We start from the raw sequence: 14,784 nt of genomic DNA, 5'->3' as shown, positions 1-14,784 counted from the left end.
AGGGGGATCACTGATGACTAAGAAAGAGAGGACTATGGTCATGCATCTCGTACCATGACGGTCAGGGGTCGTTCATCCAACCGCCACGATCCATCTTTGCCTTTGCCACCTTCATGACACGCGAGATGCTGCAAGTGATCGTCCATCAAGATTGTAATGTGAAGAAAGATAATTTTGCTACAAGGGCAGATAACATTGCTTGCTTGCTTTGTCATAGCAAGTAACCCATTCATCTTGTCATATTCGTAACATCCAACAGACTGACAGTCACAGTGACTTGTCGGACCAACCGTACAGTCAAGATCTAATTTGATCCGCACAGACCTCATCCTCAACCAATCAATCAACAAGTGTCCGTGCGCCGTATACAACAGTCATAACCTCGTGTTTATCCCATCAATAGTCAACCGATATGTCAGATTCGAATATACCAACCAGCAACTCGTGGGCTGATCTGGATGACGAGGAAGATGGCAAGGTCACTTTCAAAGGTTTAAACCCATCAGCAAATTCGTTCAACCCTTCTTCTTCCTCCTCCTCTTCCACACAACAGCAACAGCAACAAGAACAACAACAGAGTGAGTATACTTTTATTTCCTGCAGGGATAGTATGTGTAAGAGGGAGGGACGTGCATTTATCCATGCGTATGCTGGTGGGAGAAGCTTACTGCCCTCGCGTACCATACACGGATACAAAGATTAAAACTATCTTCCTCTCTCCCATCCCATCACTTTACAAAACTTTCCTTCTGTATATATGTTATACGCGATGTCCAATGCTGACTCACCTTCACCTATCACTCCCAAAGAGGAAGACGCACCCGTCGCATCTCTTTTATCTAGGATATCAGGTCTATCAACCAACAACGACGACGACACCCCTTCCGCTCCTTCCCCACCCGGTCCTTCCTCGTCTTCGCCCGCCACAAGACCAAAACCGAATACGTCAAATCCTCTCTTCGGAAGAGCCCTCGCAGGCGTCAAATCAGATAGACCTTCTCAAACTCCATCTGCACCTAGTGGAAGCACAAGTGCTCCAGGGTCCAAAAAGAACGTTGAATTGATAGACAATCAGAATAAACAGGAAGAAAAGAAAATGAGTGGATTCGATGATGGTAAGTACAAGATACAATTTAGCCGAGAAATATAATGAAAATGCAATGGTGAAATGCTGATGATGCTGGATGGGCATTAGGATGGGACACTCCCGCCCGAAATGGAGATGTCCAATCTAATGGACAAGCTCAAGAGACTAAGACTGACGCTACGATGTCAGAAGGTGGTTTAATCTCTAATGATTTCCAAGTCGAGGTGAGTATAAGTTCTCACTGGATCAGCTGCCATGTCGATTCGTTCTGCACGTGTAGTCAAGATGGGTCAAGCTGATGATATCTCGTTCCCAACAGGTCAAACTCGCAGATCTGCAGGCGGATCCCAACTCTGCTTTGTACTCTGCCAAAACCTTCGAGGCACTCAATCTGTGAGTTCACCCTTCTGCATTTCTCCAAAAGAGAAGTAGCTGACGGTAACTATGTCATAGTCACGAAGCATTGATGAAAGGTATCTATTCAGTTGGATTCAAGAAACCCTCAAAAATTCAAGAAGTTGCCTTACCCCTTTTACTCTCCAATCCGTGAGTACGATCTTATTCCGCTTTACTGGATTATGTCATTTCTTAGATGTATGGAATGATACTCTGAACCTTTGTGCTGACTCACCCTACTTCGTCAGTCCCAAAAACCTCATTGGTCAAAGTCAGTCTGGTACTGGTAAAACTGCCGCTTTCACCCTCAATATGTTGAGTAGAGTCGATCCTGATTTACTTACTCCTCAAGTGAGTGTCCGTTTTACCAACATATCTTGCCACTCAATCACCTCCTCTTACTCCTATTTCTCTTTCTGGCCCATCGCTGACCTACTGTTCAGGCAATCTGTCTCGCTCCCTCTCGAGAACTTGCGCGACAAATCCAAGAGGTGGTAGACAAGATCGGACAATTCACCGAAATACAAACTCATCTGGCTGTACCTGGATCATGGTCAAGAGGTCAACCAATTCGTAAACATATCTTGATCGGTACACCCGGTACCTTGGTGGATATGTTATCGAGAGGAAAGTCGATCTTCGATCCGAAAATGATCCGAGTATTTGTTCTCGATGAGGCAGATGAGATGATTGCGCTTCAAGGTTTGGGTGATCAAACTGTCCGAATTAAGAAGTGAGTGAGGTCTATTTTGGCGAGCTGTGATGTCTACGTTCCGTTGTTAATGTTTATCTTGTCATTAGGATGCTTCCCCCTTCTGTCCAGAATGTACTTTTCTCAGCGACTTTCCCAGAACAAGTTCAGCAATTCGCCGAAGGTTTCGCACCGGAAGCCAACAAGCTTTTCCTCAAGAAAGAAGAAGTCACTGTGGATGCCATCAAACAATTGTACTTGGAATGTGATGGTGAAGCATCAAAATATGATGCTTTGTCCGCTTTGTATGATTGTATGAGTATCGGACAAAGTATTGTTTTCTGTCGAGTGAGTTTTGCGCGCATTCTTCCTATCATCAATCACCGATCGTGTACTGTTTTGTGGAATCTAGCTGATATTGTCGTGTGATATGGTCCAGACAAAAGCTACAGCCGATCAAATTGCCAAACGACTCACATCCGAAGGACATTCCGTCGCTTCTTTACATGGTGATAAACAATCAAACGAACGAGATGATATCTTAGATGGGTTCAGGAATGGTAAAACCAAAGTTCTCATCACTACCAATGTGGTAGCTAGAGGTATCGATATTCAACAGGTCAACATGGTTGTCAATTATGATGTACCTGATTTGGGTAGGGATGGAGACTTCAAACCTGACATCGAGACTTATATTCATAGGATCGGTGAGTGCTTGTTGTGCTTTGAACGGGAAATCAAACGAAATGCCAATGCTAAGTATCATCTCCTCATCTAGGTCGTACCGGTCGATTCGGCAGAAAAGGATGTTCAGTCATCTTTGTACATGATGACAGATCAAGACAAGATGTCGATTATATCATGCAAGAATTAGGTAAACCAATGAGAAAGATAGATGCCAGGAATGCAGATGATTTAGATCAATTGGAGAAGGTGAGTGCGAGAAATCCTACAATCTGACAAAATCTTATCGATCAAAGGAAAACGGACATACTGATCTGATCGTTCTGTAGGCTCTCAAAGCAGCTTTGAAGGGTCCCAATTAATCCAATCTATTCAATTCTGATATAAACCACAATTTGAGCTTCGAGATTGGAAGAATGTTTCATTATCAGTGTTGATCGATCGATCTTTCCTAATACAGTATAGAATGGCGTATATGGTACAAGAGAGATAACGATGAAGAAACTATGGGTTTGATTTGTACAATATTTTGCGGGGGACATATCATCAAAGTACTATCTCCTTTTACTTCGTTTACAATTTAGATTAGATCAACTAGTATCAATACATTTTCATGATTTCATGCATTATGAAGAACAGAGAATGTAGATTTTAACATACTGCCGTCAACGATCTACGACCTCTCAGTATCTTTATGAGGTCAAGACGATCGCAGCACGGATAGACATTTGTATACTGGATATGTTTCGATAGGAGAGTAGTCACCAGAGGACCACAATGGATGGTCTGTTTACGTTGCATGTTGAGCATAAGCATGCATACGGCGCCTCGATGAGTTGTTAAGGATTCACTGATCGGATACGATGAGCATGTGACAATCAATATACATGGAATTAACGTATTATAGATTAACCTAGATTGCAGGAGACAAGATATATTATATATTATATATATGGAATATGAGGAGGAGAGGTATAGAGGTTTCATGTGTAACTGTCCATTTTCGATTCCCTTTCCATTCTCACCAGAAACTTACATACAGGACTTTGTGAAGACGGACTTCGATTTACTATATAGTGCGCTACACCAAAAGCTCCTTGACCTTCACGCTCTACGCTCTACAAAGCGATTAGCGCTCCCGATCCGATGGACACCACCATCAAGCCGTTCATCATCAAGGCATTCAAGGTGAGTTCGGGAGAAGCGGATGAGCTGGAGATTGAGGTCGAAGAGGGAGTTGAACTTGGGAAGGGGTTTTGACTACTGCTCTCGAGGACGAGGGAAGAAAGATATTAGTGAAATTCAAATGAAAGTGAAATGCTTCATAGGGAAAGAGAAGGAAAAGGACGTTGGGACATGGTGTAACTTGTCCTTGATCGGGGGTGTTTGGGCCACTCTGTGGTCCATTGGGATGTAATAGACTCACGAAGTTGTCTTGGCATTGGGGATATCACCTGTGGCGGATGTTGCTGAACCAGTAGACGAAGCAGAGGTAGATGAGGTAGTGACTGTATGTACGGTATTCAAGTAAGTCAAGTATTGTTTCACAAAACACTGAAGCGGGATGTACTTACCTATACCATCAGCAATCTCGAATGGTTCTGAAGTAGCGAACACCTGAGCTTCGTTTGTGGTATTGACGAGATTGACGATATATCCTTCACTATAACATATAGACAAAATGGATTGCCATTGTTAGCAAAGTACAGTACGATGATTGAATATTGCAATCATGTGTAGGAAAAAGAGCGACTTACCCAGCTGGAATTTGAGGTAAGAGGATTCTAACATCTTGAGCAGAAGCACTTGCTACAAACACCAGGTCGTCATCAGCCTCCCCACTTTCACGAAGGCCATGAACGGAGCTGAAGTATGTATATTCCGATTTACTCACTACTATCGGCGATACTGTGATTACCAGCTAATACAGATTGATCACCATTACTCAAGTATGCCCTGAATAGGTAGGTGTCGGTCTCGGGATTGGTCAATGTCCAATTCATGTGGACTGTATTGTTCTTGTACCTATAGAATGTATTTCCATCATGGGGTGTTAACACAGAGATCATGTCGAGTCAGTAAGGATGAAGGGTACTTACCATACCGTGTTGGAGTTGGGGTAGAGGATGGAGATCGCAGCTGTATATAAAGGGACGTGTCAGTGTCGACTTACATGAGAAGGAACGACTGCTGAGGTCATATGGATAGGGTCTTGTATTGATATGGATAGGAGAGGATGACTGAGAACAATAGGACATAGAGAAGTGGTGACTGAAACATACCTTGAGCAGAAGCAGCGAATGTCAAAGCGGTAAGAGCGAGTTTAGTCAACATTTCGAATAGGTCTTTTGTGAGGATCGGATATATGTGGTTGGTGAGGAAAGAGAAGAGAAGGATGTAGGTGAAGAAGTCAAAGTCAGAGTCAGAGTCGAATTTGACCTGTGTCTGTATCGTTAAATTTATTATAGGACCTGATGAAGTACGAAAGAAAGAAAAAAGACAGTAGGATAAAGGAGAGGGGAAATATAATTTGTATGCAATCAAATTGGACGTTAAAAATGTCAATAACAATGGTGTCAACGGAATTGGTCAATGTGCACGGAGCATATCCATCATGATGTTTCATCCTGTCCGTGGGAAAGGATAGTGCTAGAACATACAAGCCTTCCTTGTCTTCCTTGCTCACCGTCTTCTCTCAGCTACATCCTACATGCGTCTCCATCAGTATCAGTGCCCCCGGCAGTAGTATTATCTGCAGTTCTGGTCTTCATTCTTTGAGGAAGAGTGAGATGATCCAAACGGGAGAGGGGGAGGGGTCAATGCTGTGTTCAGATATCATAATAACGCACGAGCCTGTCTTTTTGAATGTTGTTTCCGGTGGACCATCCCGGGTATTTAAGCCGGATTATACCACTGGGTGTCTACCACGTGGCGAATGATCCTTTGATCAAAGATGAAACCCTGAAATTGATATGGGAGGATGGTCGATTGATTATCATAATCTTGATTGATATGGATATCGAAGAGTTCATGTTGAAAGACGATTTACTCACCATCCATAGCAAATAAGCAGAAAAGTCAACACCAGAGAGCACAAGGCGATCACTTCCAAACATATTGCTCTTCATCAAACGCACGGATCGAAGCTACCTCTTATCAGACTCTGCCAAACTCAACCTTCCTTCTTGCAAATCAATCGACTATGCCACTTCAACTCAAACCTCGCTCCCCTCTACCAACCTTCACATTCTCCCTCGCCTCTCCTTCACCACCTACAGACTTAGCCGCGCCAGTAGGACAGAATGAACCTATCCCACCTCGTCCACCGGCGGACTTCATCCCTGAAAAGGACATGTATATGTTCGGGACGTTTCCCTTGTTTGGTGATGGGGAAGTTGGAAGGGGGGTGATCAGATGTGGGAAATGTGGGAAGAAAGGTATAGAATGGGCTGCAGGGGAACACAGGAGTGGGTGAAGCACTGACACTGAGGTGACCACATGGCATGCTGATTAATTATACAATAGGAATATGTAATCATATTCTCGAAGGGACACCTCTAACTACCAAGAAAGTAAACACCAAATCGAGCGGGAATAAGACTACCGAGTTGAGTAAGAAGAGAAGAGCGAGTGAAGGTGGGTTAATCGTATCTTTAAGAGAATATTTACTACATCTCAGAAGTGAAGGCGGGTAACTGATGATTATCTTGATTGATTTTGCAGTATCAAATCCCAATTTATCACCTAAGAAACGTACCAAGCTATCTACAATCCCCACGCCGAACGACCTCACTGAAAAGGATAACGAAGATGATGATTCGATAGGTGACGATGATATATCAATTGATATGTCGAATTACAAAGGGTTGAAGAAGAGTGAGATCAAGAAGATCAAAAAGGAGAAACTGAGACTGGAGAGGAAGGAGGCGAAGGATAAGGAAAAATCTGAAGTGGCTGAGCGGAAACGGATGAGAGGTGAGTTAGTCTTCTTATCAGGACATGTGTTTTTGTGATGCATGGGCTGTACGAGTCCTATAAGAGGACGAAGACGAAGTTGAGAGAGACGAGGATCATCAGAAGATATCTCATCCCCCTTAATTCTACTGCTCTTCGTTCATGTTGAATGCTAAGTCTCTTTTTTTCGTTCTTCAGCTACCAACCCTATCAATCTCGATCGTCAATGTGGCGTGATCAACGACAAATCCGCACCCTGCGCACGTTCACTAACATGTAAGACCCACACGGTAGGAGCGAAACGTGCCGTTCAAGGTAGATCCAGACCATATGACGAATTATACTTGGAATGGCAAAGAGAACATAATCCTAATTTCAAAGAACCTCAAAAGAGAGAAGTGAAAGATCCTAAAGATAAGCAGGCTTCGGCCAATTTGAAAAAGAAGAAAAAATCTTCATCTTCTCATCATCTTGGGATCAAGAGGAGTTTGGGGATGGGTGCGGATGAAGGGATTGATATGGATGATGAAGATGGTTTGAAAGAATTACAAGAATTGATTGAAATCACTAGATTGGGTGGGAATAGAGTTAAGATATCTTTTGGTAATTTGGGTTTGGACAAGCCTAAATTGATAGAAGAAGAGAATATAACGACAACGACGACGACGACGACGACGACAGGATTGAAATTACCTAATGGAAATGGAAATGGAAATGGAAATGGAAGAGGATCAATAAGTAAAGCTACAGCGACCCCCCTTCCGGTAACTCGACCAATCATACCTTTTCAACCTAATTGGAATAATTCAACTTTTACTGAATTTACGACTGTCGGTCAATTGTTGAATAAAGCTTTGGCTGCTAGGTCCAATAAATTCGCTAATCCCCCTGGTCACGGACATGGACATGGACATGGACATAAGGTTACTTTACCCCTTACAGCTGCAGGTGGGGTAAAAGTATAAAAGGGAATTATCGATGTAGCTTCTTAAAAGCAGATTTGTATACCTCTTTTTCATATCCACCAGCGATTCTTGATTCTTGTTCACATCCTGATATCTATATCTTACGTCTCATCCTTTTTCTTCTCTCTTCGTTGTAATTTATTCATTCATCAGAGATACATTCACACCACATCAAACCTCGTAACTCTTTCATTTAGCATAGCATCAGAATATTCTCTTCCCCATTGTATTTATCATGTGATACATATAGACGTTTATGATGAAATTCATTATTGTGGAACAGTTCAAAATTCATCGAATTTTGAAAGTGTTGTACGATGCGACGTCTTCCACTGTGTCGTTCTCTGAATATCTGTAGCTGAGGTACATTCCGAAGAGAATGACCCGACCGGATGATATAGTTAAGCTGTTAATCCAAGACTGTCAATCCGATAAGATGACCTCAAGCAGACAAAACTGTATGTATGACAAAGTACCTCATATATTCGTGATCGGAAAGCAATGAAATGCATTAATACAGTGAATACGTATATATACTCATATATATGATATTTTGTTCCCTAAACGGGTCCTTTTGAACATCCAGCAGCAGTCCCAAACAAAGTAGATTTATGCATACCTTGCAGATTACTCTGGTCCTGATAGTTTGTTTATTCCCCATTCAAATGTTTATTCCTCACATTCTCTCTTCTGACCTGTACACCTTTCCTCAACTCATCCAATAATGGTATAGTCTGTTCCAAAGAGATACATGCGTCGGTAACCGATACACCGTATTTCAAACCTGATGGTCCTTCGGGAGGTACACTCTGTTTACCTTCGTTGATGTTCGATTCGATCATTACGCCCATGATCATCTGTGAGGTCGAGCCCGATGACATTTGTGATGACTACAATCACAAACAAACAAACCAAACAAACGATTCGAAATCAGCTTTTGTTTTTGACATCGACTGAACGACCAGTATATATATATATATATATACAGAAATAGAAAACCGAACGAGATACTCACAATGTCATGTCCTACTTCAATTTGTTTAATGTGTTGTTTCGACGAATTACCATGAGAACAATCGATCTGACCCCACCAATATGTCAATAACAGTCGACACCTGAGTTAAATATCATAAAAAGATGGATCACACTACTCACCATGATCTTAGCAGGTAATCCGGCCTTTTTCAATTTCTCACCAGCCGACTGAACATGTTCAGCAGCGTAATTAGGTCCTTTTGACGATCCTCTCAATATAACGTGAGTGGAATTGTTGCCCTCAGTCTCAACGATAGCTGAAAGACCTTGTTTGGTAACTGATAAGAAGGTGTGACCTGATCCGGCGGCTTTGATGGCATCTACGGCGATGTCGATGGAACCGTCCTATAAAATCACCATTGTAACCATAGTCAGATAGGATCGTATGACAGATAAGAGGAGAATCTTTGACGTGGATAAACGAGTGAAGAACAACTCGTGGATGATATAAGAACGAAGAGAGACAACTCACAGTACCATTCTTGAATCCTACACTCATTGACAGAGCACTCGCTAACTCTCGATGGACTTGAGATTCAGTTGTTCTCGCTCCGATAGCACCCCATGAACTGAGATCAGCAAGGTATTGAGGTGAGATGACATCTATTAGAAATCACAAGAAGGATTAGCTTGAGCAAATCTTTCTCGTTTCCTCAGTGGTATGGTGGAAGGGGAAGGCTAAGCTCACCTAGGAATTCTCCAGCCGTGGGTAAACCTAATTCTGTGATATCCAATAAGAGTTTTCGGGCAAGTTTGAGACCTCGGTTGATCTGGTAAGTACCGTTCATATCGGGGTCTGTTTCATCATTGTTCATCAGTCACACTTCTATCACGTGAGACGTGAGGGATATGGTCAAGACAACTAACCGTTGATCAACCCTTTCCATCCTACTGTTGTTCTAGGTCTATCAACATTGACCAATGTCAGCCAAATGTATCTGAAGGTATGTGTGAAGTTGGACGTAAACACACTTCTCAAAGTAAACTCTCATGACAATCATCAAATCATCTTTAGCTTCTTGAGCGTATTCAGCTAATTTCTTAGCGTATTCTATGGCTTGAGCAGGATCATGTACCGAACATGGTCTGGAAAAAGTCGGTTACGATGAATCAGTAACCGTCTATGCACACAAGGGTTATATAAGTATGAAAGCAAGGACATACCCAACAACGACCAAAAGTCTATCATCATCTCCTTTTACAACTGCTTCTACCTGTCTTCGTCCATCTAATACCGTCTGAGCACCTTTGAGAGAAAGAGGGAGTCTAAAATTCGATATGTCAGTTGATCCATGGTTTGAGCTTTACATGTTTGGTGGCACTGACTCTTCAAGCAAGATTTGAGGTCTGAGGATACACTGCCCATCAGTACGAGTCTGAGTGTGAAAGGAAGTGACAAGACATACGGTATCAAAGGTCTGGTGCATTTCACTCTTCTATCGTCTAACATGTCCATTGCCTATTCGTCAAAATACTGAGTCAGTTGGGCTCCTTCCTATATGAAGATTAGAGATTAAACTCACGTCTCTGACTGATATCTTGGGAGGAGTGTACATTGCTTAACTTATGCTATTATATTTCTGAAGTTGTTGTATGATTCTTCGTTGTTTTATGTGTTTTAGGTAAGTTAGTTGACAGATGTATAAACGATGGTTGGACTTGCCAACTTTGCAACTCTCTGACTTTTAAAAAATCAAAATGTCAGATGGTCAGATTGACGAGTCATTCCAGCGGGTACTACTACTACCCCTACTGCACGGTGATCGCCACTCAACCAACTAATCGCACTGTGCCACACCAACGGGGATATCCTCCCCCGCACACCTACCCATTTAAGGGGGGATTTACGTAAAGAACGCGTTGATGTTGAACATGATGTATAAAGAGAGGGAGAGATCCATGCCATGCGTTTCAGATTGGAGAGGAACAGAGAGGGAGGGAGGGACGTTGAATTGAATGGGATGGGATGGGATGCATATCAAAGTAACAATGCATTGAACACCTCTTTCTCTTCATATCATTATATACCTTTCACATTACACATACATATTCAAGCTCAGTCGCTCTTTTCCTTCTCCTGACAAACATCGTTCACCTTCACCTTCACCCACTCACACATACTCTCACATCCACACGAGAAGACTCTTTGGTTCCTTTCAGACAGATATAGTTGAATATCCTTACAAGAATAGACGAAAGCACGGATCACGAGAGTGAAAAAACGTTCAACGGACTAAACGAGCAGTTATATCAATAATTTTAAAAAGGTCGAATCTGGCGATACTATACCTACACGAGGAACATTATAATAGATAGTCACGATGGGTGGTCAACTCAGTAAGGCTTTAGGTATGTATGATTCTGCCAGTTCCGAAATGGATTGGAACAATTCGACTGACGTGGTATATGTGTCAACACAGGCAAGCTGTTTGGGAACAAGGAGATGCGTATTTTGATGCTTGGGTTAGATGCTGCTGGTAAAACTAGTGAGTGAACTATACGAATATCTCCTTAAGCTACTCATCACAGTCTTCATTGAATGTACCCTAAGGTATCTCTTCGTGATCATATAGTAAACATTACTAACGAGATTTCTTCTGTAAACCTTAGCCATTCTGTATAAGCTCAAACTCAACCAATCCGTAACGACCATCCCTACAGTAGGATTCAACGTGGAGACTGTGACGTATAAGAATGTAAAGTTCAATGTATGGGTGAGTACCTGATCATCAATAGTGGATGATTCGTGTGAGCAATGGATATGTGTGGAAGATGCACAAATAGATGGAAGGGACTGTATACGGTTGATTGCGAAGAAATCAAGAGGTCTGAGCTGATATTTGTTGAATTTGTAGGACGTCGGTGGGCAAGATAAGATAAGGCCTTTATGGAGGCATTACTATACTGGTACACAGGTAAGTCCCGATTTCTGATGATGATTTCAAATACTCTGTATCTTCAAACCCTTCACTAGTATTCTGAACGCCTTACCGCGTTTCGATTCTTACATCCTCGGAGTAACATGATAACAATGATCATGAGCTGATCCTTATCTTTCGCTGTCAAATAGGGATTGATATTCGTCATCGATTCGGGAGACAGAGATAGGATCGACGAAGCTCGATTAGAATTAGAACGTATTTTGGCGGATAGAGAAATGAGAGATTGTCTCTTGATGGTATTTGCGAACAAGCAGGATTTACCTGGAGGTGGGTTCAAGGTCTTGAGTATGATATATGAACAGTAGCTGATGTTTTTGGTTGAATTTGAACTTCCGTAGCTATGTCGCCGGCTGAAGTGACTGAGAAATTGGGGTTACATAAGATGAGGGACAGGAGTTGGTATGTGCATCCCAGGTGAGTTGCGTCGCAATTGAGGAACCGAGCTTCGATTGAGGGGAGCTCTGGGATAGAAGGGAATGATTGTATCTGGGAAGGGTGCAAAGATCATCACGGGGTAGTAATCCTCGATAACATGAAGGAGTATCAGCAGAACAATATACCGATTTGGTGGCTTTTGAAACATGAGGGCTATCGATCGGTGTGACACTGCCTGGAAATAGGAAGGGATCCCAATCACGATTTTGAAGTGATGTCGTCTGCAGTGAGCAAAGCTGATATCTTATCTGGTCACCTCGTACAGTTGCGCAACCACAGGGGAAGGGCTATTTGAAGGTCTTCAATGGTTATCGCAGAATGTCAAGGGCACCAAGTCATAAGGAGGTTTTCAGAATCGTTAATACTTGTTTCTTTTGGACTGGATACCCTTAAAAACCGCCACCATCGTTTTCGTTCTCGTCGAACTCTGGTATACCCTCAAGATTGGTTTCGCTTTTGTTCATATCATACTATACTATATACCCTATATTTCCTTTAATTGCTATCAAAAGTTTACGAATGATCTGTTAGTACAGTTTTCTTTGATATGTTTATGTTTTTGGTTATTTTTCTCAAAAAAATGTGTATATGGCTTTTTTGGTACTTCTAGATGATCATTGTCATGCAAAAATCCAGTGTCGAGTGATGTATATGGCATACAATAGGTTATTTGCAGTTTTTAGCTCACTTCCCACTTCGATTCATGATAAGATTGAGCATTGATCTTCATGCTGTCTGTCATACTCGTAATCCCTCTTGACATGGATTTCGATCAACATTGTCAGTTGGTGATAACATCCGATAGATGTCTGATAATGATCATCATCATTTGACAGTTTCAATTCAGTAGTACTGTACTTTTGTTGATCGAGAAAGACGTCATACAGAGGGATGATTCGTTTTATCATGTCAACAAATCGCCAGGTTGTCTAGGTAAGTGCACGATGTCATCATCCCGTCTGATCCGGATCGGCAGTAGTAGTGTATGGAATACCAGATATAGAAGTATCAACGAGTGGATGATCGGTTGTTCCTGTTGGAGCTTGTCTAGCTTGCTCGCATACATACATGTATGTAATGGAGATCCAGAATGAGGAAAGTGGTCGTAATGTCTCACAAACCGGGAAAGGGAAAGGGTTCAACCTGTGAAATGATGCAAATGACGTATTTTTAATTCCGGGTGTATATAGTGAAAAATGAAAAACGGGGGGGTACGAGGGGAAGGGAAGCCAGCCACAGATCGACTAAACTAAAGGATTGAGACCTGGACTTTTTCCATATGACAGTACCACCTGCTCACTTCACTCGATACTCTGTTACTCTCTATGCTCATCAGAACATTACATCCTATCCTATCAGGTCAGTTCCATCTGTATCATCTCTCTTCATTCGCATCTTCTGCAATATCATATAATATACATACTATAATCCAACTTGGCTGTAAATAACGATAACAACCTAATCATCATCAACCTCGACTATCGCACGAATACTTCGCTCAAGCCACTTTTTCACTTGTTCTCACACATCCATTTACCAGTAGAAACCAACCACAATGGTCTCACCAGCAGCACCAGGATTGTTCCTCGCCTTTGCGGCTTTAGTTTTACTGCTATTCGCATCCATCTCACCTCCTGCGTGGGACGAGGTGGATTTCTTACATGCTCAGACCCCATCTGGGAAAGTCGTATACGGAGTATTTGGTTATTGTATTAAGAATGGGGCTTGTAGTCATAGGAGTGTAGGGTATGATCTGACTTTACCAGGAGCTGAGTGAGTGTCTGTCGTCTGTCACTTATCGTCGGTCGTCAATTAGTCATGGGTAGTTTATCTACACCTATTTGTTCTCATCCCAACCCTTTCTCGAACAATTTCATACGATATCATATGCTGATCATCTCGTTTTGTTCTGTTCTATTTGATGGAATATAGCAACGTGTCACTTAATGACAAGATCCTCCATAACCTCACATACACTCTCATCCTCCACCCTATCGCCGGTGGATTCGCCTTCTTCTCTCTTGTTTTCGGTTTACTCGCCGCATGTGCCGCCTCGAGAGTAGCCACGATATTCATGGCTCTCGCTGCTGCCCTCGGAGCTGTCGTCACCCTCGTCATCTTCGTCATTGATATGGTGCTTTGGAATGTGTTGAAGAACAGGATTCAAGATGCTGGGTACGAGGCTGGTTTGGTGAGTACCCGTTTTCATTCGGCTGAACGCGATTTGAGTGAGGGAATATCCACTAGCCAGTACTTGGTTAAAGCGCTGTAGCCCATCGGTGGCACACATGATCATCTGAAGGAAACAAATGTCCTTTTTATGTCCGCTGACACTTTTTTCCTTCTCTCATAGGGTAATGCCAACTGGTTCACCGTCGGGGCCTTCGCAGCTCTCGTGCTCTCCATGTGTGCCAGTGTTTGTGGAGCTTTTGGCAGGTTCAGTTCAGGTAGATTTGCCGGAGAAAAGGTAAGCGGAACGCTCATCTGTCCTCCTCTCGATGATGATGATGATGAGAAGAACGGAGCTGATATAGTTATTTTTCGACTTGTTAGTACTAAAGAAACGTTGAAGTCGTTGAAAACCCGACGCCTCAT

The 14,784-nt window shown here is 42.4% G+C and overlaps 7 protein-coding genes across 7 annotated transcripts; 5 read left to right on the top strand and 2 right to left on the bottom strand.

Moving 5' to 3' along the window:
* Nucleotides 1–412: 412 nt before the first annotated feature.
* On the top strand, nucleotides 413–703 carry I203_103129 (uncharacterized protein; the record flags this gene model as incomplete). Its single annotated transcript, XM_065517240.1, has 1 exon — nucleotides 413–703. The coding sequence occupies one exon, from the start codon at nucleotides 413–415 to the stop codon at nucleotides 701–703; it is 291 nt and encodes a 96-aa protein (XP_065374058.1).
* A 66-nt stretch (nucleotides 704–769) lies between these two features.
* I203_103128 (uncharacterized protein) lies at nucleotides 770–3,220 on the top strand (the record flags this gene model as incomplete). The annotated part of the gene is made up of 10 exons (XM_019150743.1): nucleotides 770–1,115; nucleotides 1,196–1,311; nucleotides 1,407–1,480; nucleotides 1,541–1,633; nucleotides 1,732–1,834; nucleotides 1,927–2,216; nucleotides 2,285–2,522; nucleotides 2,614–2,881; nucleotides 2,953–3,107; nucleotides 3,188–3,220. The coding sequence occupies 10 exons, from the start codon at nucleotides 770–772 to the stop codon at nucleotides 3,218–3,220; spliced, it is 1,716 nt and encodes a 571-aa protein (XP_018999970.1).
* Nucleotides 3,221–3,976: 756 nt separating this feature from the next.
* Nucleotides 3,977–5,192, bottom strand: I203_103127 (uncharacterized protein; the record flags this gene model as incomplete). The annotated part of the gene is made up of 7 exons (XM_019150744.1): nucleotides 3,977–4,121; nucleotides 4,285–4,366; nucleotides 4,433–4,521; nucleotides 4,616–4,667; nucleotides 4,753–4,883; nucleotides 4,958–4,997; nucleotides 5,141–5,192. The coding sequence occupies 7 exons, from the start codon at nucleotides 5,190–5,192 to the stop codon at nucleotides 3,977–3,979; spliced, it is 591 nt and encodes a 196-aa protein (XP_018999971.1).
* An 868-nt stretch (nucleotides 5,193–6,060) lies between these two features.
* I203_103126 (uncharacterized protein) lies at nucleotides 6,061–7,777 on the top strand (the record flags this gene model as incomplete). The annotated part of the gene is made up of 4 exons (XM_019150745.1): nucleotides 6,061–6,325; nucleotides 6,384–6,494; nucleotides 6,582–6,833; nucleotides 7,011–7,777. The coding sequence occupies 4 exons, from the start codon at nucleotides 6,061–6,063 to the stop codon at nucleotides 7,775–7,777; spliced, it is 1,395 nt and encodes a 464-aa protein (XP_018999972.1).
* Nucleotides 7,778–8,427: 650 nt separating this feature from the next.
* I203_103125 (3-deoxy-7-phosphoheptulonate synthase) lies at nucleotides 8,428–10,368 on the bottom strand (the record flags this gene model as incomplete). The annotated part of the gene is made up of 11 exons (XM_019150746.2): nucleotides 8,428–8,667; nucleotides 8,793–8,858; nucleotides 8,933–9,157; nucleotides 9,285–9,415; nucleotides 9,501–9,608; nucleotides 9,680–9,717; nucleotides 9,785–9,898; nucleotides 9,977–10,078; nucleotides 10,139–10,159; nucleotides 10,219–10,271; nucleotides 10,336–10,368. 11 exons carry the CDS (start codon nucleotides 10,366–10,368, stop codon nucleotides 8,428–8,430), a joined length of 1,131 nt encoding a protein of 376 aa, XP_018999973.2.
* Nucleotides 10,369–11,133: 765 nt separating this feature from the next.
* On the top strand, nucleotides 11,134–12,530 carry I203_103124 (ADP-ribosylation factor 6; the record flags this gene model as incomplete). Its single annotated transcript, XM_019150747.1, has 7 exons — nucleotides 11,134–11,161; nucleotides 11,233–11,298; nucleotides 11,423–11,526; nucleotides 11,668–11,727; nucleotides 11,883–12,021; nucleotides 12,093–12,168; nucleotides 12,455–12,530. 7 exons carry the CDS (start codon nucleotides 11,134–11,136, stop codon nucleotides 12,528–12,530), a joined length of 549 nt encoding a protein of 182 aa, XP_018999974.1.
* A 1,214-nt stretch (nucleotides 12,531–13,744) lies between these two features.
* I203_103123 (uncharacterized protein) lies at nucleotides 13,745–14,748 on the top strand (the record flags this gene model as incomplete). Its single annotated transcript, XM_065517239.1, has 4 exons — nucleotides 13,745–13,962; nucleotides 14,122–14,380; nucleotides 14,543–14,656; nucleotides 14,743–14,748. 4 exons carry the CDS (start codon nucleotides 13,745–13,747, stop codon nucleotides 14,746–14,748), a joined length of 597 nt encoding a protein of 198 aa, XP_065374057.1.
* Between the last annotated feature and the right edge of the window lie 36 nt (nucleotides 14,749–14,784).

Source organism: Kwoniella mangroviensis (assembly GCF_000507465.2).
Source record: "Kwoniella mangroviensis CBS 8507 chromosome 1 map unlocalized Ctg01, whole genome shotgun sequence".
In the NCBI taxonomy this organism is placed as follows: domain Eukaryota; kingdom Fungi; phylum Basidiomycota; class Tremellomycetes; order Tremellales; family Cryptococcaceae; genus Kwoniella; species Kwoniella mangrovensis.
The sequence above is the reverse complement of the archived record's forward strand: the minus strand, read 5'-3'. Positions and strand labels throughout refer to the sequence as shown.